Source organism: Gavialis gangeticus, unplaced genomic scaffold (assembly GCF_001723915.1).
Source record: "Gavialis gangeticus isolate Ggan-Ray unplaced genomic scaffold, GavGan_comp1, whole genome shotgun sequence".
In the NCBI taxonomy this organism is placed as follows: domain Eukaryota; kingdom Metazoa; phylum Chordata; order Crocodylia; family Gavialidae; genus Gavialis; species Gavialis gangeticus.
Window position 1 is genome coordinate 78,424,992 of NW_017728994.1, and position 24,048 is coordinate 78,449,039.

Consider the following 24,048-nt stretch of genomic DNA (forward strand, 5'->3'; position numbering starts at 1 on the left):
GCATTAACAATATAGCATGGGGCACCTATACATGTGCATTGAGGCTGCTCTAAGCATGTCTGCTGGAGCCTGGTAATTGCCATGTTCTTTTCTCATTTCAGTCAGTTAACAATGGTGGGAGCTAAAGGAGAAAACTCTTCATTTGTTCCTTCTTTCCTTCCATGTGAGAACTCTGTTATTAAAGAACAGGCAGTCCAACTCTGCAAAACTAAACTCCTCATATTAATAATCAATCAGTTCTGTTACTGAATGGCTACATCTCAGATTCACACAGGCTGTTCAGCATTTGGAACAAGTCCACTGATTAGATATAGCAAACAATACGCATCACGTATATCAGCATCCCCCACACTGAAGAATGATGGCAGGGACGTTTTAACTAAAGCTTGTTTGATGAGCGTTAGGTAAATTGCTGCCGCTGCTGTTTTTTAGCGTGGGGACACATGTGATGCACATGACGCTCCAGGCACTTTTATTAGAGTAGCTGTCAGAAATGCTCTAATGAAAGCAACCCCCACAAGCCCCGCCACCCTGCCAAGTACATGTTTTAGTGATGCTTTAATGCATACTAAAGCACAGGTTTTAGCGATGCTTTAATACACATTAAAATATGCTAATGTATATTAAAGCTCACTTGTAGACAATCCCCATGAGTACCTATGCTCTTTAGTTTATGCGCATTAAGGCAAGCAAATGCATATTTTCTTGGTACCTCGCAATGGGGAGGCATTTTTACGTGTTCTTTCAGAGGTGGTGCTGGGCAAGCTAATTAGAAGTGCCTGTGCATTGTGTCTATCAGCATTGCCAGGAATCCCCACGCTGAAAAAATGGCAGCAGGGCACTTTGAAATAAAACATGTCCAATAAGCTTTAGTTCAAAGTGCACTCCCATGGAGACTTCCAGCATAGAGACATGTGGCGATGCTGATACACATGATGCACAAAGCTGCTGCAGCACATCAATTTTTGTGCTCCAGCAGACTTCCAGCCTATTGAAGCAGGCTCCCTGCATGTGTGTAGGAGCCCGGGGGCACTAGATTTAAGGTACATTAGCTAAAGCATGTTAATGCACATATAGACGCACCCATGGCCTCCCACCCACCTAAACAGTTAAGTTCATGTTTATATCCAATTTGGGAGGGGAGGGGAGGGGAGGGGTGGACAGACAAAATTACTAACACGGAAGTTTGGTAGCAGCAGTAATACACCTGCTAGCAGGATCAGCCACCTCTTATTTTCCCATCTCTTCTTCTGCATCTTTCAGCCCACTACTAGATTACCTAACATTCAGAAAGGCCTTTTGACCTTCACCCAGTCCATGTTTATGGCTGCTTTCTGGCACTGACTAAACATAGACCACTTTTATCATTTTAAAACACTTTACTGAAAACAACCCATTAAACATACTTGCCTACCTCACATTTCCTTTTATAAACTACATTTGCCAGCACCACTGGAAGAATATAAAGACAGCCTGGAAAGGCCTCTGGGGGTGCAGAGCATGAGGTAGGAAAGGATATCCATAGTTATAAATGGATAGTTTATAAACTGTCTGTGCTAGCAAAAAGAGAACTGTGCACAAAGAACACACATTTCTGCTGTTTCAGTTTCTGTCCAAGTGATATTGAACTACAAAGAAACTTTTTAGAGGGAAATCAAAGGTTTACGTAACACAGATTCATTTAAGTCTCATTTGATTAGAAGTGAGAGGAAACAAGAATATTAAATTTTCCAAGCCCATCCTAAACTTTACCCTAAGAAAATTTTCTGCTACTCTCAATATGAGGTTTTTATTTTTTTGCCCATGGAATTGAGCCACCAGTTTGTATAAGTATGTTTTTGCAGTCCAGGTTATGTATTTTCTACTAGGTTATAGCTGTAAGTTAAGAATGAAATATTAAACTGACACATTTGTTTATAGTTTTTCTACCATTATACCTTTAACTTCCAGGGATTGAGTTTCTGGATTTCTGAACATTTTAATTATCAAGAAAACTATTGTGTTACAGAAATGAAGAGTTGTAGATCATAAATGTGAATGTAATAACTTAGGTTGAGGAAACTAATCCATCATGGTCTGAATAATTTGAAAATCAAATATTTAAAGAATAAAGTATCCCTAAGTGGAAATTTCTCTGAAGTTTTGAGAGTTAGGTAGTGACTTTTAAAAATCCCAAAGTAGCAAGTGCTTTATAGTCACTCAGTAGAGTTTTGTTATTCAGTCTTATGTGTGTTGTAGGATTATCTAAAGGCTTAATTAGGTTTGGGACCTCATGTTTTGTGCTATATTAAAATGTATAATGTTGGAGAGACTCTCAAGAAAGTTTATAATGAATTTACATCTACACAATGGCATAAATATTTAGACTACTTTAATGTGAATAAGAAAAAGATGACTATAGTCATCAAGAATTTCATCCAATTTTTTTTCTGTTAAAAATGAGTATGCGCATGCATGTGTGTGTCTCTCTCTGTATGGTATGATTACCAGCTACTGTAAACACTAAACAGACTATGACATGCATGGATTAAGGTTTAATGGAAGTCCCCACTTGAGACTTTGAGGAGGAATTCCTTTTATTACCATAATACAACATAGGAGGAATTCATGCTGAATGGCGGTTACTGCATCAGTTGCACTTGCCATTTGTTAGACCAGGTTTCTTTTTTGTTATTCAGTTGTTTCATCTACAGATTTCCCCTTCTTCCTCTTTGAACCATGCTGTTTCTTTAAGAAGCTGCAATTACACTGCAGTCATTGCCACTTTAATCTGTCTTTCCTTCATGCCCCTGCTTTGTATGGTTGAATAAACCCTTGCTGGGTCACTATTTAATTTGATATGGTCCCTCAGTAAAATGATGGAGAAAAGATGAATTAAGGCTCTGTGCTAGTCATTATCAATCATGGTTTGTGTGCATTACTTATTGCTCACAGTGCATTTTGACATTAGCCCTCTATAACCTCTCTCTTCATGTTAATGTTGTCTGGAGGTCCTTTTACCCCATGTAGCTGAAGTTATTTATGTAGGTGGTGTTTCTAGAGGGTTTTAAAAGGTCAGCGTGATGTCCCTGGGGACCCTACTCACGAAGAAAAGGCTAACACAATGAAACTGCAAATTTTACAATTGTGAGATTTTTTTTTAAAAACAAAAAAAAAAGACTTGAAGTAAAGTTTCTTCAGGTTTCAGCCGCATGTATTATAATGAAAACTTAGTGAAGTAGGATTCAGTACTTAATGGTGTTCATAAAACCAGCATTCACTGCACAAATGTACACATTGGGAAACGCCCATGCTACTGTAAAAGATTTCTGTATTTGCAACCTATAATGGAAAATAAACTAAATTCCTTCTAATCAGCTTGTGTCAATGGAAAATGGCATGAAAGAGAACAAGCCAGTAGAGCAGTTAGCAGACTCGATACTAACATTGTATGCATTTGCACAGCAACCAGTGTAAGAATCTGAAAAGAGGCCTTCAGAAATGTCTGCAAAGAAGTGGATAATGATGCAAAACAGGGCACTCCGTATCTTGGGATCTGGGTGTCCCAGCTGGCAAGTGTTTCCCTGACAGTAGTAGGTTTCTATAGCTGTAGCAGTAAAAGTATTATGCATATTCACATGTCTGCTGAGGGTGTAATTATTTTATTGGCACTGTCTGCTTCAGGTTCATGATGCTATGTTTTGAAACAGAGGTCCAAATAGTTTTGAAACTAATTTTTTAGCTACATTCTGGTTACAGGGCACTTTAAGTAATTATACATATTTAAATACTTATTTGGAGTGAATGATTTCATTTTTTAAAATTTGTTTCCAGCTTTTATTTGTAGAGGTACCTAATATTTTGCCAGAAAGAAAAGATAGCAACCTGGAGATGATAGCTTAGAAGAGGTCATCAGATGCATCACAGACTTTTGACCTCTTCATTTTAAATTATATTTTGCTTTTTGATCTTGATGGATCAAAAGCTTAGTAATGCAAAATTTTAAGCATACATAAAAATACAAAAGGTACATATGAGAATCAGTACACATTTTCCTTATTTTCTCCACTGAGATCAAATTGAGGCCAACATGGCTGACTGTTACAGTTGTTAAATGTTATGGTAAATGTCTAGTAAAAAAGCCTTGAAATTTGCCTGTTTTTATTTACCTTCCAATAGTATTTTATGTCATATGCTTACAGCATTTTCTAGACTATCTAATCTAATACAAAATGCTAGCTCACAGCAATAAAATGCATTGCTAAAATACTGCATTTAGCCCAGGAAGCTTAAAAGGTGGTGATGGACCATATTAGAAACTATTTTTTAAAATAATTTTAAAATAATTGTCTGATTTATTTTATTTCTAAGATGGAGCATATGGCAATACCACCCCCAACTGTGGATAACTTAAATATATTTTTGTATAATCTATGGTGCCCATATTTTCTGCATTTTTGATGTTTCTTCAAATCCATGGGAATTTGTCTGGGTGCTCATCCCCCTCATTTGGATAGCGTTGGATTCTTTCAGCCAGCAATGCCTCGTATTTCCCAAAGGCATAAAGGACTGTTGCTTCTTACCTCCCACACAACAAGATAGAGCTTTATATTATACAACAATTCTCTGCACACTATGCTAGCATTACTTAGAAAAGTAGTTACCTGATTAATTGGTTACTGTATAGAACTGATCATCCCATTGTCCACATATGTATGCGCTCTTTTCATTGAATATGTTTGTTGGCTTAGATGATCATGACCACACTCCAAACAGGGTACCAATATAGCGGGTGAGGAGCAGAGATCAGTACCTTGTGTAACAGTCCAATGCCTATTAGCAAGGGGCATTACCAATGCCTGTTCTATCTGGGAGACGTTCTGTCTGTTACTTTTTCTCTAAGCTTTCGGAGAGTGATGGAAGCTCACCTGCAATTGTTCTTTCTTGAGACATTAATTCACATTTTTCTGGTCAGCAAGAAGAAGGCTACATCCAGCCTCCGGTACAGGCTACCACTGCACTTCCAGCTACCATCCCACCATCTCTTTCAGCACCTATATTATACACAATGCTGGGTAAATAGCTGGTGAGCCCAGTGCCAGATAAAATACTTCAGATTTATAGTACAAACATCTCAGTTATCATTTGATCACTTGCCCTTTGATCTTTCTGCAACTGAAGATGCTCATGAAAATGGGTAATAGTTGGGGCAGCACATTCAAAATTGCAAGGTATCAGTATCTGTAATTATCTGGATAATAGACTGATTATATCAATCAGATGACAAACTTGATTCGGTAATTCTGAAGTTTGTTGCCAAAAATCCACACTTCCCCCATTTTCCTATAGATTTCATAGGGGCACTATTAGATGCCAAATTAGTGTAAAAGCTTATCTTCCATTAAAGAGGAACTAAACAATAATTGGCCTCTTGAACCAGCTTCAGGATCTCTGAAGAGCATTGGTGCGATGCCTCTGAGCTCTAAAACAGATGGCCTTTTGCACCTTTGTGAGATATTACACCACATTTTAAGTATGCTTCATGCAAGGATGTTTGACATCATGATATCAGCCTAGCATCATGTCAGTGTGTAGACATGAAGGTCACACCTCATTCAGCTGATGGAAAGACTCTTGAGGTGTGCAACGGGACACTCTGATCAGCTTCTCTGCCCACACCAAGATTCTGGTGACAGACAAATACACTCAGATCCAGGTTATTTGAAGTTATCTAGATAACTGTCAGACACAGGACCTAACTTATATCACACCAGCTAAGGCTTTGTCTATCTGGGTCTTAAAAACCTCTAAGGATGGAGATTCTGCAATTTCTCTGGGTAACTTGTTCCAGTACTTACTATCCTCCTTTGAGAGACTTTTTCCTACTATCTAACCTAAATTTCCTTTGGTGCAACTTGAAACTGTTGCTCCTTGTTTTGTCATCTGCCACCACTGAAAACAATCTAACTCCATCCTCTTTGTAACCACCCTTCAGGTAGCTGAAGGTTGTTGTTAAATCCTTCCTGTCTTCTCCAGAATAAATAAGCCTGGTTCCCTCAGCCTCTCCTCAGAAGTCATGTGCCCCAGCCTGCTAACCATTTTGGTTGTCCTCTGCTGGACTCTCTCCAATTTGTCCACATCCTTTCTGTAATGGGAGGCTCAAAACCTAGACGTGGCACTCCAGATGTGGCCTCACCACTGCTGAGCAGAACGGAATAATCATTTTCCTCAGTCTCCTGGCAACGCTCCTACCAGTTCAGCCCAGTGTGGTGTTAGCTTTCTTTGCAACAAGGGTACACAGTTGGCTCATATTGAGCTTATCGTCCACAGTAGCCTCCAGGTCCTTTTCTGCTGCTTAGCCAGTCATTGCCGAGTCTGTACAGATGCATGGGATTGTTTCATCCTAAGTGCAGGACTTTGCACTTATCCTTATTGAACCTCATGAGATTTCTTTTGGTCCACTCCTCCAATCTGTCAATGTCCCTCTGAATCCTAGCCCTACCCTGTAGCATATCTACTGCTTCACCCAGCTTGGTGTCATCTGTAAACTTGCTGAAGGTGCGCTCCATCCTATCTCCCAGGTCATTGATGAAGATATTGAACAAAATCAGCCCCAGAACTGACTCCTGGGGCACTCCACATGATACCAGATGCCAGTTAGACATCAAGCCATTGAACCCAGGCTCACACTTGAGCCCAACAATCCAGCCAATTTTCTATCCATCTTACAGTGCATTCATCCAACCCATACTTCCTTAGCTTGCTTGTGAGAACAGTGTATCAAAAGCCTTGCTAAAGTCAAGATATCCTCTGCTGTCCCCACATCCACAAAACCAATAGTTTCATCACAGAAGGTAATCAGGTTGGTCAGGCTTGACCTGATCTTGGTGACTGACTGTTCCTAACAACCACCTTTTCCAAGTAATTAGAAATGAACTTGGACCTGCTCCATGTGAGAAGGACTTACTCCATGATTTTTCCAGGGACTGAAGTGAGGCTGACTGGGCTGTAGTTCCCCAGATCCTCCTCCTTCCCTTTTTTAATGATGGGAACTGTATTTGCCCTTTTTCCGTCATCTGGGACCTCTCCCTATCACAATAAGTTTTCAAATACAATGGCCAGTGGCTCAGCAGTCACATCAGCCAACTCCTTCAGAACGCTCGGGTGCATTGCATCTCATGGACTTATACACATTCAACTTTTATAAAAAGTCCCTAACCTGTTCTTTCACCACTGTCAGCTGCTCACCTCCTCCCCAAATTGTGTTGCCAGATGCAGTAGTCTAGTAGCTGACCTTGTCTGTGAAAACAAAGGTAAAAAAAGTGTTGAGTACTTCAGACTTTTCCACATCATCTGTCACTAGGTTACCTCCCCCCAGTCAGTAAGGGACCCACACTTTCCCCAATCTTCTTATTTTTGACATACGTGTAGAAACCTTTCTTGTTACCCTTCATGTTCCTTGGTAGCTGCAACTCCAGTTGCACTGAGGCCTTCCCAATTTCATCTCCACATGCCCGAGCAATACTTTTACACACTTCCCTAGTTGTTTGTCCAAATTTCCACTTCTTGTAAGCCTCCTTTTTGTGTTTTAGCTCATTGAAGTGTTCCCTGCTAAGCCAAGCTAGTCTTCTGCCATGCTTGCTAATCTTCTGTGCATCAAGAAAGTTCATTCCTGCACCCTTAGTAAGGTTTCTTTAAAAAACAACCAGCTGTCCTGGACTGCTTTCTCCCTCAGACTGGCTTCTCCAGGAGATCTTGCCCATGAATTCCCTGAGTGAGTCAGACTTGGATGGATCTCTGAAGCCTGTAACAAACAGTATCACTCTCAAATTGGGGTTGGCAGCCACAAACAGATTTGTCGGGCATCTGACTAGACCTGTTACATGTACACCATGATCCAGAGGATTGACAGTTGCCTACCAACCTACCTTTAAAGCTCCAATAATACCAAATTCAGCCTACTTTGCTTTCTATATCAATGCAATTTGTGTAGATTTAAACTTCATACCAAAGTAAAAAAGCAATTGCTGTCCTTGTTGACTCAATAAATGCCTTGAAAGAAAAGTCTCCTTAATGACCTTAACATGAGGCCTTGAACATATTGTTATCATCATCTTCCTTGCACTATAGTTTTAAAAATTAGATTCTTTATTGGTATCATTTCAGTATTACATTTCATCATGCAGAATATCTAAAGATGAAATCCAGGTCCTGAAGTACCTGGCAAGATTCCCTATATTTGCCATATTAAATTTCTTTATCTGCCATAGCCACCAGGTACTACTATTTTCCTTCAGGATATTCAGCCATGCTTGACCAGAAGTCTTGTTCAGTGCCTTGCCCCAACAACAGTGTTTCATAGGTACCTATATGACGAATGGAATGTGTCATCTCTCTATTTTAAAGACAGTTGGACAGTCTCAATCATTCGTTTAAAAGTACTAATACTATCACTGCCAGCTCATCCTCTGCTTGCACCTGTGAAATGTCTGTCCAGGTAGGACCACTCACCATCAAGGTTTCCACCAGGTCCTGGTTTGAAGTTGTGGGGACTTGCACATTCCTTTAAGTGACAGCTGGGTGTGGAGCACCTGCAGTGTGAGCAGTGCCTCCTGGTGATGAACCTCAGGGAGCAGGTCGGAGAGCTAAGAAAGGGGGTAGTGAGGCTCCAAAGCATCCTCAGCCGTGTGTTCATTGATTCGATACTGGATGTGACCTCTAGGACAGCCAAGGAAGGACTGCCAGAGGTGGCACTGGAAATAGAAGAGAACATGGACTCCCAAGAAGGTGGAAGCTGGAAACTTCTGACCTCCGGCAGCATACAGAAGTCTTTATCCACACCTGCATTAGTGTGCTTGGAGAAGATATGTTGGGCCCTGACAACAGAGGAGAAGGAGCACATTCCACCAAATGTTGCTATCCTTGAATGCATAAAGAAGCAGAAATGACAAGTAGATGTTAAAAAGCGCAGGGGTTAAGACATTGGTATAACGAATATTTACCATATTATCCAGAATACTCTTGGACCTTTTAAGTATATTAACCTATATACTGAGGCTTAAATCATCTTGTAAAAACAGTTCTTACAAAGTCCAACTCAGGAAAATAATGTATATGACATGGATATTTCATTTAGTAATATTTCCCACTTAAACTTGGCTTCATGGCTTCATACTGAAATATCAACAACATGCAACTATTTGAGATGCTCCTTCAACATAATTCAGGCTAAAAATATTGGGATAATGAGAAAATCATTATATACTGACATGCATCAGTGACACAAACATAATCTGATTTTACAGAATGGGATTTTTTTTTTACTTGGTAGCTGTTCTGATCAGAACTAATGTATATATATCCAAATAATTAAATCTTGAGGAATAAAGTAAGGGTATAATTTATCACCAGTCTTATTTGCAATACACTCCCTAGCCATTCTTCTTTAAAAAAAATCAAAGATCATCACAAGCATAAAATGTGCTACCAAATCTTGTTCTGGGCTAATGGCCTGGTGAATCATCTTAGCCTCAAAAGAGAGATTTTTATAAATCCAACAAATGTTTGATCATTTCAGAATTCCATCAGGTTTGTATAGAAATATATTAGATAGGCAGCTACCATTAAATAGAATTTTTTTCTACATTTCTATCATAAACATTCTCTTACTCAATAATTCCCATATAAAATAAGATATCTTAAATTCAAAACCTTGTAGATGAAGAACTATTTAAAGCTAGCTTTATTTACTACTTACAGAGGCTAACAAAAGACTAGAAAGATGGGATGAATTACCACTATAGTCTCATTAAGTGGATTACTAGTATTAATATTATGAGTCTCCCAAAAGTCAAGTGCATCTCCTCAGATCTGCTTTTTGGATTCCCTGAACTCTTCTTTAAACAGAATGATACTATTCTCTCTCTAGCTGGGATAAAATCACAGATTGTAAAACTTTCTATTGAAAAGGCCTCAATGTAATTGTCAATTCACAATTCCATGTACAGTCAACACTCATCTGAAGCAGCATCAAGTATGAGTAGCAATCTCTTACCAGCAACATTTACCCTGAGAATACATTCCATACCATGTATTCAGATGATACTCTCTATATCCGCAACAGACACCTAGAAGCAATATAGCAGCGACAGTAGCAATCCCTTAATTTGAGGATGATCTCTGCCATGGCTTACTGATGGTCTGAGGTGCCAGAAGAATCCAGTCTTTCAGTCACAGACCCATCCACAGAAGTTGCAGGTCTTTCTGCAAGGAAGAGGAGGCCATAGGCAGGATTTCTCTCCTTTTCCTTCCTCCGCTCTCTCTTCTCCGCTTCAAGAGCAAGACGCTTTACCTCAAAGTGGTTTGCCATTTAGTTGAGGTTGCAGTGCCATGGGTTAACAGAGAGCTCCTCCTAGCTCCTGATGTCAGCATTTGTTTTTTTGAGGTATGGTTTCAGCGTGTCATGGTAGCATTTCCTCTGGCCACCATGAGGTCTCGGGCACCGAGACCACTACTAACGTAGCAGCATAGAACAAGACACTGACATTGCTACTAATGGCCATTTACTTTACCCCATAAAGCCCTGGTGCCAGAAGGGCACAGAGCCTTATCGAGTAAAATGAGACTCAGAAAGTCCCCTCCTAAAAATACCTGATGCAGTCAGGTGTAAATTACAGAGACATTGTTCAAATCACAAATAGAAAATGAAAGAAAGAATTCAGTGTGCAATTCCTTGCATTATTAAATGTATATTTTGATTAATCGGATAAGTACTCTTGAAATTTTTATTATTCTGAGTGGAGCACTTCCTTGTTTTTCTAGTTGCTGAAATGATGCAGAGCAGTAAAACTACAAAAAGTGTAAGAGAGTGCACTCTTTATTAGTATGCTTTTGCCAAAACTGTACCTCAGTTAAGTTGCTTATGTGAAAGATACTTCATAGAGCTGCTGATAAAATTCATATTCTATGTAGGTATAGAATTGAGATTGCAGAGGTATTTAAAGACTTTTCAATCTATAGATGAGAAAGTGGACACATTTTTATTTTCTCTTCAGTTTGTAAACACTAAGTAATTTTATATAGCAGTCATTTCTCTTAACTTGAAAATAGATCAATGAAAGTAACTCAGTTTATGAATTCTGTTTATGGATTTGAATAGGGAGAAATCTATGTAAAGAAGCAGCGTTTATTTTTAAGCTTCTAAGTTGTTCAGTTCAGTGTGATAAATATTTTTAAATCTTTCTAAACTTATTTTTGAGTGTAGAAAGAAAGAACAGTTAGGCAGTGGGGGCCATAGTAAAGAGTCCATATTAGGTTTGGTTGCTATTGATTTGTAGCTGTAAGAACAAAGGGAGGTTGCTTTCTGTCTTCCTAAATGATCTGGATGCAATGAAACTAGACATATCCTATAAAAAAGAAGTAAAAAAGAGGACAATAGTCATCTGAAGGATAAAAATAGTTTGCTTGCGCTTGGTTAGGCACTCATTTACTTATGAAGGACTCTGGGGTGTGGCTAGAGAATTTCATCTGCAGTGTTGTATTTTTAGTAAGGAGGATAGACTACACCTTGGAGGGGGACATCTTTCTAAAGCTGTATTCATTGCCTCATGAGAGGCCAGAAGAATGATGACTTCAATTCTGAAGGATGTTGTGTAATGGCTAATAGCTATTTTTTATAAATAGTTGCAGTATTTTGCCATAAAATCATTGGCCTCATCATTTAAGCTTGTCTGGGGCAATACTCACGATCAGGAAACAGTAGCCAGCATCACAGTTGCTGTAGCAGTGAATAAATAGGATTCAAAATCATGACTTTGGGGAGGAGGTTGTAATTTATGACGACAATATTGTAGGAGCAAAGCTGATAGAATCCTTTTGCTCTGCTGGAAGTCCCATACTTTGGCAGTAGATTTTGTAGCTTATAAGGGACGTTGCAGTTATGAGACTTGTAATATTTCAGCATTATTTAAATTTTCTTTAACTTTTATAGAAATATTAGGTGACTTTTACAGACAATATTAGGTGACTTTTACAGATTTTTTCCAGGCCATCTCATTCTGTATAGATGTTGGTGCCGCTTCACAATTTTAGATAAATTTACAAACATTCCACCATATTTATTCATGATACTTAAGTTTTTTTCTTTTCCTCTGGGGACAAGCTATCCCAGTTTAATTTTCTTTCAAATACAAATTAACTTATTAATTTCCTGTTGGTGCTCATGGAAAAAGTAACATTTTTTTTTTCAGGTAGCATTTATTTTAAAATATGGTACTGGAGGAGATAAAAATAGCTCAATTTCAATCTGGATACTGAGCAACAGTGGGCACATCTACAGGAAACGTTTACTGCATAGTTGACTAATTAACTGTGCAGTAAACATCTCAGTGTCTACACTTGCACCCCTATTAGGGTGCACAAAACTAGTAAACTTTACAAATACTACCCAGCTACAGAGTTTTTCATGCAAATAGTGCATAAATAGACACTGACCAGTTGGCTGGGGAACAAGGATGCTTCAGTGTGGGGGCTGCCTGCTGGCTATCCCCAACCTGAAGTACCCTTGTGCCAGAGCCAGCCCCTCTGCAGCACATTGAGCCCAGTTCGAGCAGTCCCAGGCTTTCAAGCTGACCCCCTGGTGCAACCTGGATCAATGTGATGTGGTCTGGGCGCACATACAGATGCACACCTGGAGCAATAAACTGCAGAGCCCCCTAATGCCCAGTGTTTTCTTTCAGACCTGTTTGTATAGTTCATAGTAGTTACTGTATTTACTTGAATAGAAGAGGACCCTGATTATGTGATGACCTCCCCCTCAATAATTAAATTTTATATTTGGAAAATTTGTTATAATTTTGCCAGGTGTAACATTGTAATTATTGAAGGTTGCCTTGAATTTGATCACCTCCCTCTACTACAGCAGGGAAAATAAATCTGGTGGACTAGGTAGCCACTTTGCTCTCTGCTTCCCGCTGGCAGTCCCTTTCCCTTCTCCTTACTGTCAGACCCTGCTTTCTCTAAGCACACAGAAGCGAGGAGCAGATTTGGAAGCAATAACCTTAAAATTAAAGCTAGCTATAGCAACTTGCCTATAGCAGTCATGTATTTAGTTCCTTCAGAATTAATGGATGCTACCTTTTTTGAAACTGCTGCAAGTTTTACCAGAGGTACTCCATACCCACACTTTCAAGCAGCACTTACACCTTTTTATATACATATGTAGTACAAATGTTTTAAACTATGCATAATATTAATTCAAAGCCAAAGGCTTATAAATTATCATGTAGTTCATTGGGCTGGGTGCCACCAAAGGTAATAGCATTTAATATCATGGTGACCCCACAGCTCAGCACTGCTCAGTATTTGTGTATATTCCAGATAGCACCCATAAAAGAAGCTATGTGCTAATTAGCCCGTGCTCGTGACTGAAACCAGGTGTTCCTGTCACAAAACCTGAAATGCTCCAAAAATTTATATGCAGATGAGGCACAGGGCAAGGTATGTGCCAGGCTGAGAGGAAACAGAGGGATTCTGGGTGAACTGTTTTGGGCTGCATTTCATAATGTTTGCCAGGCATTTAATACTGGTGAGGAAACAGAAATAATTGGAAATGGGTAAGAAAGGCACAGCTCAGCTGTGGGAGTAAAAAAGGAGCTCAAAATGTGTTTAGTGTAGTGACTCACTGTGACTTGAAAAAGAGCTGGCAGTGAGAGAGACTGCATTTAATGAACACTACTATATGTCTTACTCAGCTGGGCTGCAATAACCTATCCTTGTGGGTAGTTTCTCAGCATATCAAATGTAGCAATTTTGGCACCACAGGGTGGGTGTCAGGGCTGGCTCTGGTCCACCTGGTGCTAGTGCCACTTTCCTGCAGAGGGAACACCCACCTGTTTTTTTAAGAGCCACATACAAAAAAGGGTTCTCATCGATATGTTTTCCCAATGTGGGTCACTTGTTTTATAGTCATGCTCAGCATTGGCTGCATTTAATCAGCTTCACAGTCAGTCTCCATTGCTGAGCATGTGTTGTTCTGGCAACAATTTCATGATAGATACCGTATTTAGTGAGATTTCCTTGTATACAATTATAAGATGAGGGGCTTTTTCCCCATGCCAGTGGAGAGCGGAACTTGTATTTGACTAAATACAGTATGTTGTATAAAGCTTGCTTTACTTTCTTAATACAGTAATTTAAATGCACTCTTGGTATAAGTTGGTTTGATTGTACAAAGTAGTTAAATTATTTTCATAAGGTGAGTGATTTAAATTGCTTATTTATTTTTCAGTGTAAGTGGTCCAGAAAAGGCTTCATTCGAACAAGATGGTGCATTACTGATTGGTATGTTGTATCTTACTGTTTTGTTTGTTATGTTATGTACATGTGCTGTTAGAAAATTTTTAGCAAATCAATTAGTTCACGCACAATAAAGAATAGAATGTTTATAAAACAGGTCATGCTTAGTTTTATTATGTGCACATAATGCTCAGTAAGTTGTAAATTGTGAGTAGTAAAACTCATTTTAATAAAACCTATTTAATAAATGTAATTTTAATATTTTCATATGTCTGCCATTAGAGTGATCAAGAAAATTAGATCTGTGAAACACAAGCATCCAAACAGTTGTATATTTACGAAAAATATACCATTCTTCACATGCTCATTGAAATAGCCATTATGAGCTTCATTAAATGTCCCCTGAAGTCAGTGGAGAGATTTTTAGTGGACAGATTTTCACTGAGTATTAAGCCCAGACAGATTTCCATCAGTTTCTATTACATATTCATATAGATAAGTGTGTACGTGTGTTTCCACAGGGACAAATAGCAGCAACACATAGTTGTGCCACTGCTGCTTGTCCCCCAGGAACACCCATACATGCGTGCTCTGGCACCTGGCAGGTTGCCCTAGGTAGGGTAAAGGAGGCTGGGGCCAACACCTTACCTGGGGTCCTGTGGGCCTCCTGGGGCTCCAGTGGCAGCAATCCAGTGCACAGAACCTGGCCAGCAGCTTTGGCCAGCCCGGCTTTGGTTTCAGGCAGCATGCGCTGCCACCAGGTGCACCACCCTCCTTTTTTCTACCATTGTTTTTTTTGACACTGGGATCTCCTGGTGTCATAAACCCCACTGTGCTGCAATTTAGCAGCACAGTGAATCCCTGCATGTGCAGCACATGTGGTTTACAGTGCCACAGGTGGGTCTGCAGTACTGCATACTGCCTGTGTGTGCGTGTATGGATGTGCCCTGCAATACTTACATTAAACTGAGCCAGTCACCTTTACATGTAGTATTTAGACTTATTTCCATACTTTAGGCCTATATCATTGCCTATCCAGTGCTGCTAAAATATTTAAAAGCATAGATTCAAAGCTGTGCAGTTTGCTGTTATCTGTAGAATTAATTATCGTTTATATACAAGTTAGAAAAGATTCTTTCCACTTAAAAAAATTAAAAAGAATGGAGAGTTTTAGCCTTCAGAGATGTCTCTCATTTTAAATAAATTATTATTAGTGCTAGAAACATAAATACATTCATTTAGAATGGTGACTATTTAAAATGTTTTGTGATGTTTCCTTTTCAGACTGTTTAGGAAAGAGTCAAAGGGCTCATCCACAAAGAGAGAGGCCTGTGAAATAAGATAGGGTGTGAATTTACAGTGGATTAGCTTTCTGCAGTTATCTCTGATTTAGGCATCCTTAATCCACAGTAAATGTGATATAGTTTACTCAGCTGTCAAAGTGAAAATATGCATTCCACTCAAGGGTTTCCACCAGAGTACTTTAAATTCACACCCTAGTTTATTTTGCAGTAACTTCCCCACATAGATAAACCCAAAGAGAGTTTATGGCTGTATAATCCCAATAGGAATTAGTAACTTATTCTAAAGTATTGCTGTTTAGAAAATAATGCAAACATTTAGAAACTTGTCAATATCTGTCTTGATGATAGTTCAAAATGGGCAAATGAAGTTTAACCTAGTGTCAATTATGTGATCTGCTTGAAAAGTTTTAGGAAGCTGCCTCTGTTTGGCAATCAATAATATTAATTAATTATATCACAGCAATAGCATGATATCATGTGATAGGTGTTGTATAACAGGCCTGTGATAGATAAAATGACATGGATAAAGTATTTTTTCCATTATAACTTGCTAATATTGCCTAGGTTAGCCATTTGTTGCAAAAGGGTCACACATCTAAAATAAACTTCAGGACAGGTTGAGTTTGACTCGTCAAAAAGTCAATGTTAATATTTTTTTTTACCATTTTCTCCGTTTTTTTGGTATGTTAGCTTGTTTCTCTCTAATATACTGCTTTGTATACTCAGAACTGTGTAAAGCAATAGTGTCAGAACAGGGCAACAATATGCTATGATATATATACCATATTTTCTTGCATACAGCACACCCCCAAATATTATATGCACCTTATTTTTGAAAGGCAGAATGAAGAAAAAAGATTTGTTCTTAGTTATAGTTCCATGAAGCAAGGACAGAGCCTAATCTTCAACTGATTTGCCCTCCCTTTCCTGTATAACTAGACCTGAATCCCTAGCTGCTGCTAACCATTGGTTTCTATGGGTTGGATATATGATTTTGAAAAGAGCTAGTCTGAGCTAAAGAGGCTGTGAAATTAGGGAAACCAGGAGTAACAAGCAGATGACAACATTCCCTAAGGAAATTTAGCTTGAATAGTGGAACATCAAGACCATTAACACCTGTGAAGAACAGTAAGCCATTAAGTCAGTTGATTCCCTCAGCTAAACTAGAACTATCATAGCTGCTGCACTGTAGAGAAGGAATCCCAGGCAGAAAATCAGCTTCCCTGCTTAGTAAATGCATCTCAATTTTGGGCGTCTGATATTTGGGAGATGGTCATTTTGCATGTGAGAAAATACATTGTATACCAAATTCGTATGTGCAAAAGAGGAACATTGGTCTTTGCCTACAAATTTAATCTCTCCCACTTGCCACTGACTTAGAAGTCCTGCAATCTTATCACGTTATATATGCTATGTGACCAAATAACTCTTCAAGTTAATGTTACAGTTATAAAAGTAGAAAACAAATTATTTTTTCTATTCTGTGGAGCTCTATAATCTAGTAATTTCAGATGCTAAAACAAGGAGAGTTTGATTTTAAATTGTGTGACAACATTTAAGTTAGTGCCTATCTACCCTACCTTTAAACCTTCATAGGATATGATCTTTAAGTGATGAATATCATTCTTGTTTTTTCTGTTCAGCCAAATTAAAATGTTTAACATAAACACTTTCTGGAAAATGGAGAAGATAACTTTTCTCTTTACATAAACACTGGCCTGGCAAAAGTAAAACAGGCAACTGTTAAATAAGTCTGTTGCTTTTCAGTCTTTTAAATATACCTGACATAACCTGTGATGTAGAGATCATCCAGATGTAAGGAAATATGGCATCCAGATGTAGGGATATATTGCAGAAAATATTTAACACCAGTTGTTGATAACTAATGCAGTATTACTTTAAAGGCCTTTCTCTCAGTATTTTGGAGTCATGCTCAGAATAAGCATCATCCAAGGATGGATTCAGATTCAAAGACAGGCACTGAAATAAATAATCATGGGAGAGAATAGACTGTGTTGCTGATTTTGATTTGATTAGATATACAATGTGTTAAATTTTGTAATGTTATATGTTACTTCCCTTTATGGCCACTTCCAGAGGAACAAGAACAAATTTGTGCTGCTGCAGCACACACCCCTGCACATGCCATTTGTTGCAGGCAGTGCCCAGCTACTCCTGGTTCCTGGCCAGGCTCCATGTGCTGCAGGAGAGGGCTAGTGGAGGCACAGGATGCATCAGCATGGGGACAGCTAATGGGCAGCCCCTGTGCTGAGACACCCTGCACCCCAGGCAGCTGGGGAGCGGCATGCGGAGACGCATGTTCCCTGCGAGTTCCCTGTGGCCAATCACACCGACCGGGAAGCATAAGCGGCCCTCCTGGAAGTGTCAGCAGTGCTTCTCCGGGCGCCTCCACTCCCTGGCCAGCATGTGCTTGTGGTGGGGGCACCGGTGCTCCCACCTGCCCCCCTGCCTGTCACCTAAGTGGGGACCACTGGCTGTCAGGGGATGAACCAGCGCCCTCAGGGGGTGCACATGCAGCCCCATGCACACCTTATGCATCACCACTGATGTGCGGTTTGTGGCAGCACAAACAATACGCGCCTGCACAACTGGATGCACCCTGTATAGCCATTCAGTAATGGGGATGAGAGTGAGGAGGTCCCACTGCCCTTTGCATAATCTACATAAGGACAAAACAGAATTGCAACTACTAAGCTCAGACCAGTACCTGGCTATTCCTGAGATGCTTTACCAAGGTTTCTAAAAGAGGTAGGGTATAGGGGAAAAATGCCTGTAATTAAATAGTTCTGAAGTCATAGTTATCTATTTAAGAATCTGCTCATTGTTTGCTAGGTGCTTAAATCTAGGGAATGTGATTTACTTAAAACTGTCTAATTTAATGATGGTTTATACAGTTAATTTTATCCAGGACCATTTACAAGCTTTTTCCATTGTACATTTTGAAAAAAAATTCTACTTTTTACATGCAAAACTCTATGCTGGAGACTAACAGGTACTATACATATAAATATAGTTGTATATGCATGCAGCTGGTCCAGTAAGAGATCACGGACAAGAATCCTTGCCTCTAGGATTTTTCCTAGACCATCACAGCAACAATATCACTTCAGTTTGTCAGTTAGTCAAAGTTCATCTGGTTTCCAGATCATGGGAAATAAAAGCTTACTGAGGCCCAGCAGCATCCACAAGGGTTCTAGTCAGAATTTGTTGTTTTGCCACAATCGCCTTAAGACAAGTAATCATTAGCAGAATTTGAAAGAGGAATTAAGGGACTGGCTGAGAACTATATAGATCACAATATGTCTTTTCTGAACTAACCTATTTTCTCATCATCTGGTGTGCCTCCAATGAATCAAACCAACTTTGGCTCCCTTGTCTGCAAAAAGAAAAGAAAATATCCACTCTGCTTCAGGTATTAGGGAAGGATACCCTGGAGAATACAAACTGTCTCACTCAATTTGTTTGAGCATCAAATGTACTTTGCTTTCCTCTCTTCAGCAGATTAGCTAGGAAAAACATGGTCAGGATACTTCTGATAGGGCTCCTCTACATATGCACGTAAAGGCGTAATGGGGTCTAATGTGCAATACACACAATTGCGCTTCCTGCCATGCCATTCATGCAAGCTCCTTCAGTTGGGTGCCCCCCACCCCTCACCTGAAAGGGCTCCCAGCTGCAGGGGAGACCCTGCAACGCATGCAAATTAAAGCTGGATAGCAACCAGCTATAAGGTTAGTACACTTTTTTATGTTTAACTTTATAGCTAGTTGGACTTCAACGTTGTAACGTATGCATATGTAGCTGGTTTCAGTTAATTTCACAATACATGTAATGTGTAGAGGGAGCCATAAGGAGCTGATAGTCTCCTCTGCTAGATATATTTCTCAGTTGTCTGAAGGATAAGTTTATAGAAGGCCTTATAATGAAGAATCTAGTAAAGTAACCACATTGAAATTAAAACTGAAAAATTTGAGCTTAAAAGGAGAAACCTCCAGCTGTTTGCTTAATCAGGTAAACCATGTCCAGAGTCTGTTATCATATCTGGGAAATGTTGGGGAATTCAATACAAATTAAACTTTAAAAATCAGTCCTTTCCAAAGGTTGTCTCAGATTTTTGCTTGGCTTAATTGAGCGTCTTGGATTCCACATCAGACAAATCCAAACCTTGGCAGCTCAAAGCTATCTTTTGATAAAAAATAGTTTAGTGTCTCTTCCACACATCTCTAGATTTTTGAAGGCTGTGACTAATCAGTGTACTGTTTAAAGCAGATTTTTGCCAGCTGGGGTCTGCTGATCCAGCATATAATGAGCAGCCTTTTTTTTAAATCAGCGTCTACCTCATCTCTGTTTCCTTTCAGTTTAGGCCATTTGTTTTTTTATTTACAATCACTTTCACTGGAAGGGTCAGTAAGTTAAATATATTTGTTTTTAAAAGCCTTTCCTTCAACTTTTTCCAGACAAAATTGTATTCAGAACAGCTGCTGATCTCTCTTATTTCAACCCAGGTGTCAGTCTTATAAACCAACTCATTTTCAAGACCCCAGAAGGCTCGACCTGGATAGTTACTGGATGCAGTTACAGAATGCTTGTCCATATGCTCATCCTCACTGTGGGTGCTCATGTGCCCTAGCATTCAAGCTTTTTTTGCCTTAGCAGTACCTGCAAAGTACTTGCAATACCTGCAGACCCTGTCAGGTCTTCCATTCTGAGAAAGAAAAGAGCTTGAGGCTCCGCTGAGCGACTCTTTATCTTCAGAGCAAGTCTATGGGGGATCGTGATGCAGTTTGATGTTATACATCCTCTGGCACCAGATATGTCAGGAAAACCATTCCTGGTGTGTGCTCAACTAGTTCCTTTGACAGGCCACAGTTCTTAAGTAGTTCCTACAGGAGATCCCTGTTCTGGGTCTCCAGATGATTGCTGGCCATCATGCAACAGAGAATTCTGGTACCAAAAGTTTTATTAATGTCAGTGAGGGATCTCAGAACTCTGCATCTAGTCCCAGACTCTGTCACCCAGGATGGAGGGAAACATATACCTCTTGTTTCACAGCTTCAGTTTTGGATGGCTCCTAGGATTAGAGGATGACCTGCCTCCATTAGAGACATCCGAATTCACAGACAAAAGGACTAAACTAAATGTGTTCATCTGACTCTGCTATTCCCATTCTTAAGATGGTGCGTGCCACTCTGCTAGTGATTCAGAAACCACTCTGCTGGTGATTCATGTAGTCCAACTCTTGAAATATTTGATTGATCTTAAATATGCAGGTTTCTCATCAGCTGCTATCACAGCCCACTGTCATCGAATTACAGGTAAATGTGGTTTTTTCAGATAGCAGCCCTGAAATTCCTCTACAGCTTTCCAAAGTCTGTCATTCAGTAAAGGAGGCTGTCCCACAGTGGGATCTCAGTGTGTTTCTCATGCCTTTAAATCCATGGCAGCATGCTCCTTCTTTGCCTTTCCATGAAAATGTCTTTTCTGAGCCTATTACTTCGGTGTGGATGGGAGGTAAAGTCCAGGCACTTTTGTCAAATCATCTGTATCCTTCTGATCAGGTAAATCTATCCTTTAAGACCCATCCCAAGTTTCTACCCAGAGTGGTCATAGATTTCCACCTTAGCCAACTTGTCAGTATTCTTTCTTAACCCTCATACCTCTGGATGTGAAGAATTATTGCAAATGTTCTGTATAAAAGGAGTTTTGTGATTCTCCCTTCACAGACAAAGTCTTTCAGAAGTTTCCACAGCTCTTTAGCCAAGAAATCCAAGTTGTAGTGATATCAGCATAAACAGATGAATATCACATTGTGTCAAGTTGTGTTACAAGACTGCCAAAACAAAACTGCCTTCTGTAGTCAGAGCTCATTCCACCAGAATCCATTTACAGCCTACCTACACAATTTATGAGCAGCTACAGAGTAAGGTGATAACAAACACCACAAATTTGTCAAGACTGGATCATGTCAAACCAATCTAATTTTCTACACTGTCAGGATAAGGTCTACTGTACTTTCAGGAATCAGTAGATAAGATGTATTTTGACTTTAGAAAGCCTTTTGACAAGCCATATATGACATTCTCATAAGCGAACTATGGAAAGCAGTCAATGGAATCACTATCAAGTGGGTACATGACTAGTTAAAAATACATCCAAAGAGTAGTCCTTTCCGATTTACCACAGGAGTCTGTCCTGTTCAATATTTTCATTAATGACTTGGATGATGGAACAGAGAATACACTTACAAATTGTGGGTGACACCCTTCCCATCAAGTTGCAAGCACACCAACTGACAGGATCAGAGTTCAAAATAGTCCTGATAAATTGGGGAAATGGCCTGAAATCGGATGAAATTCAGGCAAAAGCAAATACAAAGCCTTGTACTTGGGAAGGAGAAGTCAAATGCAGATTCAAAATGGGGAAAACTGACTACAGAAAGGGTTCTGGGAGTTTAACCAGTTTACAAAATATCTGTGAGACACCACCACAATGCTATTTCATGACAGGCAAATTTCATCCTCGGACATACTAACAGAAATGTCATATGTAAGATATGTTAGCTGATAATTTCACTCATCTCTAAGCTGGTGAGTACCGAGCAATAAAGTTTAGTTGGAGTACCAAAGCAATAAAGTTTACTTAATGTAGAAAAGAAAAAAAACTGAAGGATGCAATCATGAAAACTAGTATTCCAACATGTGGAAAGAAATAAAAAGTGTAAAAAAGAAAATGGTGTTCAGTATGTCCACTGATAGAAAAATAAAAAATAAAATGACTCAATTTGATTTGTAGCAGTCAGTTAAATATTATGAGAGAGCTTCCTAACTCTTTGGGCAGTTAAGCATTGGAATAGGCTATCTAAGGAAGTTGTGAAGGTTTTTACAGATATGATAGACAAACATCCATTAGAGTATAATTGACCTGTGTGAAAGCAGGAGAGTGGGTTACGTGATTTCTTGAAGTCCCTACCAGCCCTATATTTATGGTTTTTGGATAAATCCTTCAGGAAGTCAATTTGTTCATTTCCTTTGTTGGCATGAGTAAAGGCAGTTATCTTCAGATGGATTATATCTCCTAATCAGTTAGAAGTTTACATAAAAAATAATGAACAAATACCACTTTCAATTCTTAGATCACATTCAGCAAAATATACCTCTTTCTGATCAGAGAAAAATAAAGTGCCTTTTGACAAGGTCCATCGGGTGGCCTCTTGATAGTCTGTATATTTTTGTCTCTATGTACAGTTTATGAATTCTGTTGGATGTTGAGGACACACTGCACATCTGTCAGACTGAAAGCTCCATTTTGAATATGTAGCTTGCTTGCCTGCTCTGCTGTCTTTTCTTTCCATATTAAGCTAAAATGCACAGAAGCAGCACACAGAAGTACATGGCAAAGGAATTACAGTAGGGAGTCATTAAAGTTTGATGCTAGTCCATTCAGATGGAATGTACTTTGGCAAAGAGATAGCTGCCATCCAGGGCAAACCAGTTTTCATGTTGGAACTCCATGGGATTAGTTAGTGAGTAATGCATTATCTGGTGAGGGACTTAAATCATCTGGTGGGGCTGGTCTGACATTCACTTGACAAACGGGGCTGAAGGTTATTACAGGGTCTCTTACCAACCATAAAAAGGGAGAAAAAAAAGAAATCAGAGACATGCTGTGGTTAGAAGAAGAGAGGGTTAGTTAGTTCTGTTAGTCTGAAAGCAGGCAGAAGGCAGGGTAGACTTGTACCTCTTAAATCAACTAAATCAGGTAAGTACAGCATAAGCTTTCATAAGCAGTGGGCTTACTTCATCAGAAGCCATGTGAAAGAGTGGGGGATCCTAAAATCCTTAGAAGACTCTGATATAATCCCAAAGAGTATTCAGGAATGATGATGAAGCAGAAAAATGAGAGTAGGCCTTTTATTGCTTTGTCTAGATCTTTATATCAAGTGCTAGCTACATTAAAGACCGGGTGGCCTTGGATCCCTTTGCAAAGCATGTGCATTGGTCTGCTTCTGCTGTCACAGATCCCTGAAGGCAAAATACTTACAAAGTGGATCTCCTGGAAAGGTGTGCTTAATCAGTTGGAATCTCTGTAGAGTCAGCACTTATCCCAGAGATCTAGGGCAATTGGGCTAAAGAATCCCATCTCTCTGACAATCTGGCAGGGTATTAGAAGAATGCTAGAGAGCCCAAGGAAAGGGTCAGTGCTGCAGAATCAAGGATTTTAAACCACATGAATAGGCCATAGCCTGGTGATGTCCAGCAATTTTTTAGTGCTGTCACAGTTTCATTTTCTTACTCTTCATCATACGTTCCTTTCTTTGAGTGACAGCGTACTTTTTTGGTCACTCCTTAAATGAGGCTTTCTTTTGGATGTGAAAACAGACTGTTTGAACTTACCTCACGTATACTTTCCCATAACAAAGAAGTCCTCTAATCTAGTAATTTATCTTCTC

At 39.4% G+C, this 24,048-nt stretch overlaps 1 protein-coding gene across 1 annotated transcript in view; it reads left to right on the top strand.

Annotated features, from left to right (window-relative positions):
• The window catches only part of INPP5A (inositol polyphosphate-5-phosphatase A), a 524,426-nt gene that overhangs the window by 314,631 nt on the left and 185,747 nt on the right, over window positions 1-24,048 (top strand). The window contains exon 7 of the mRNA XM_019503024.1: window positions 14,267-14,319. Coding sequence (XP_019358569.1) covers window positions 14,267-14,319 — 53 coding nt within the window. The remainder of the gene's footprint in view (window positions 1-14,266; window positions 14,320-24,048) is intronic.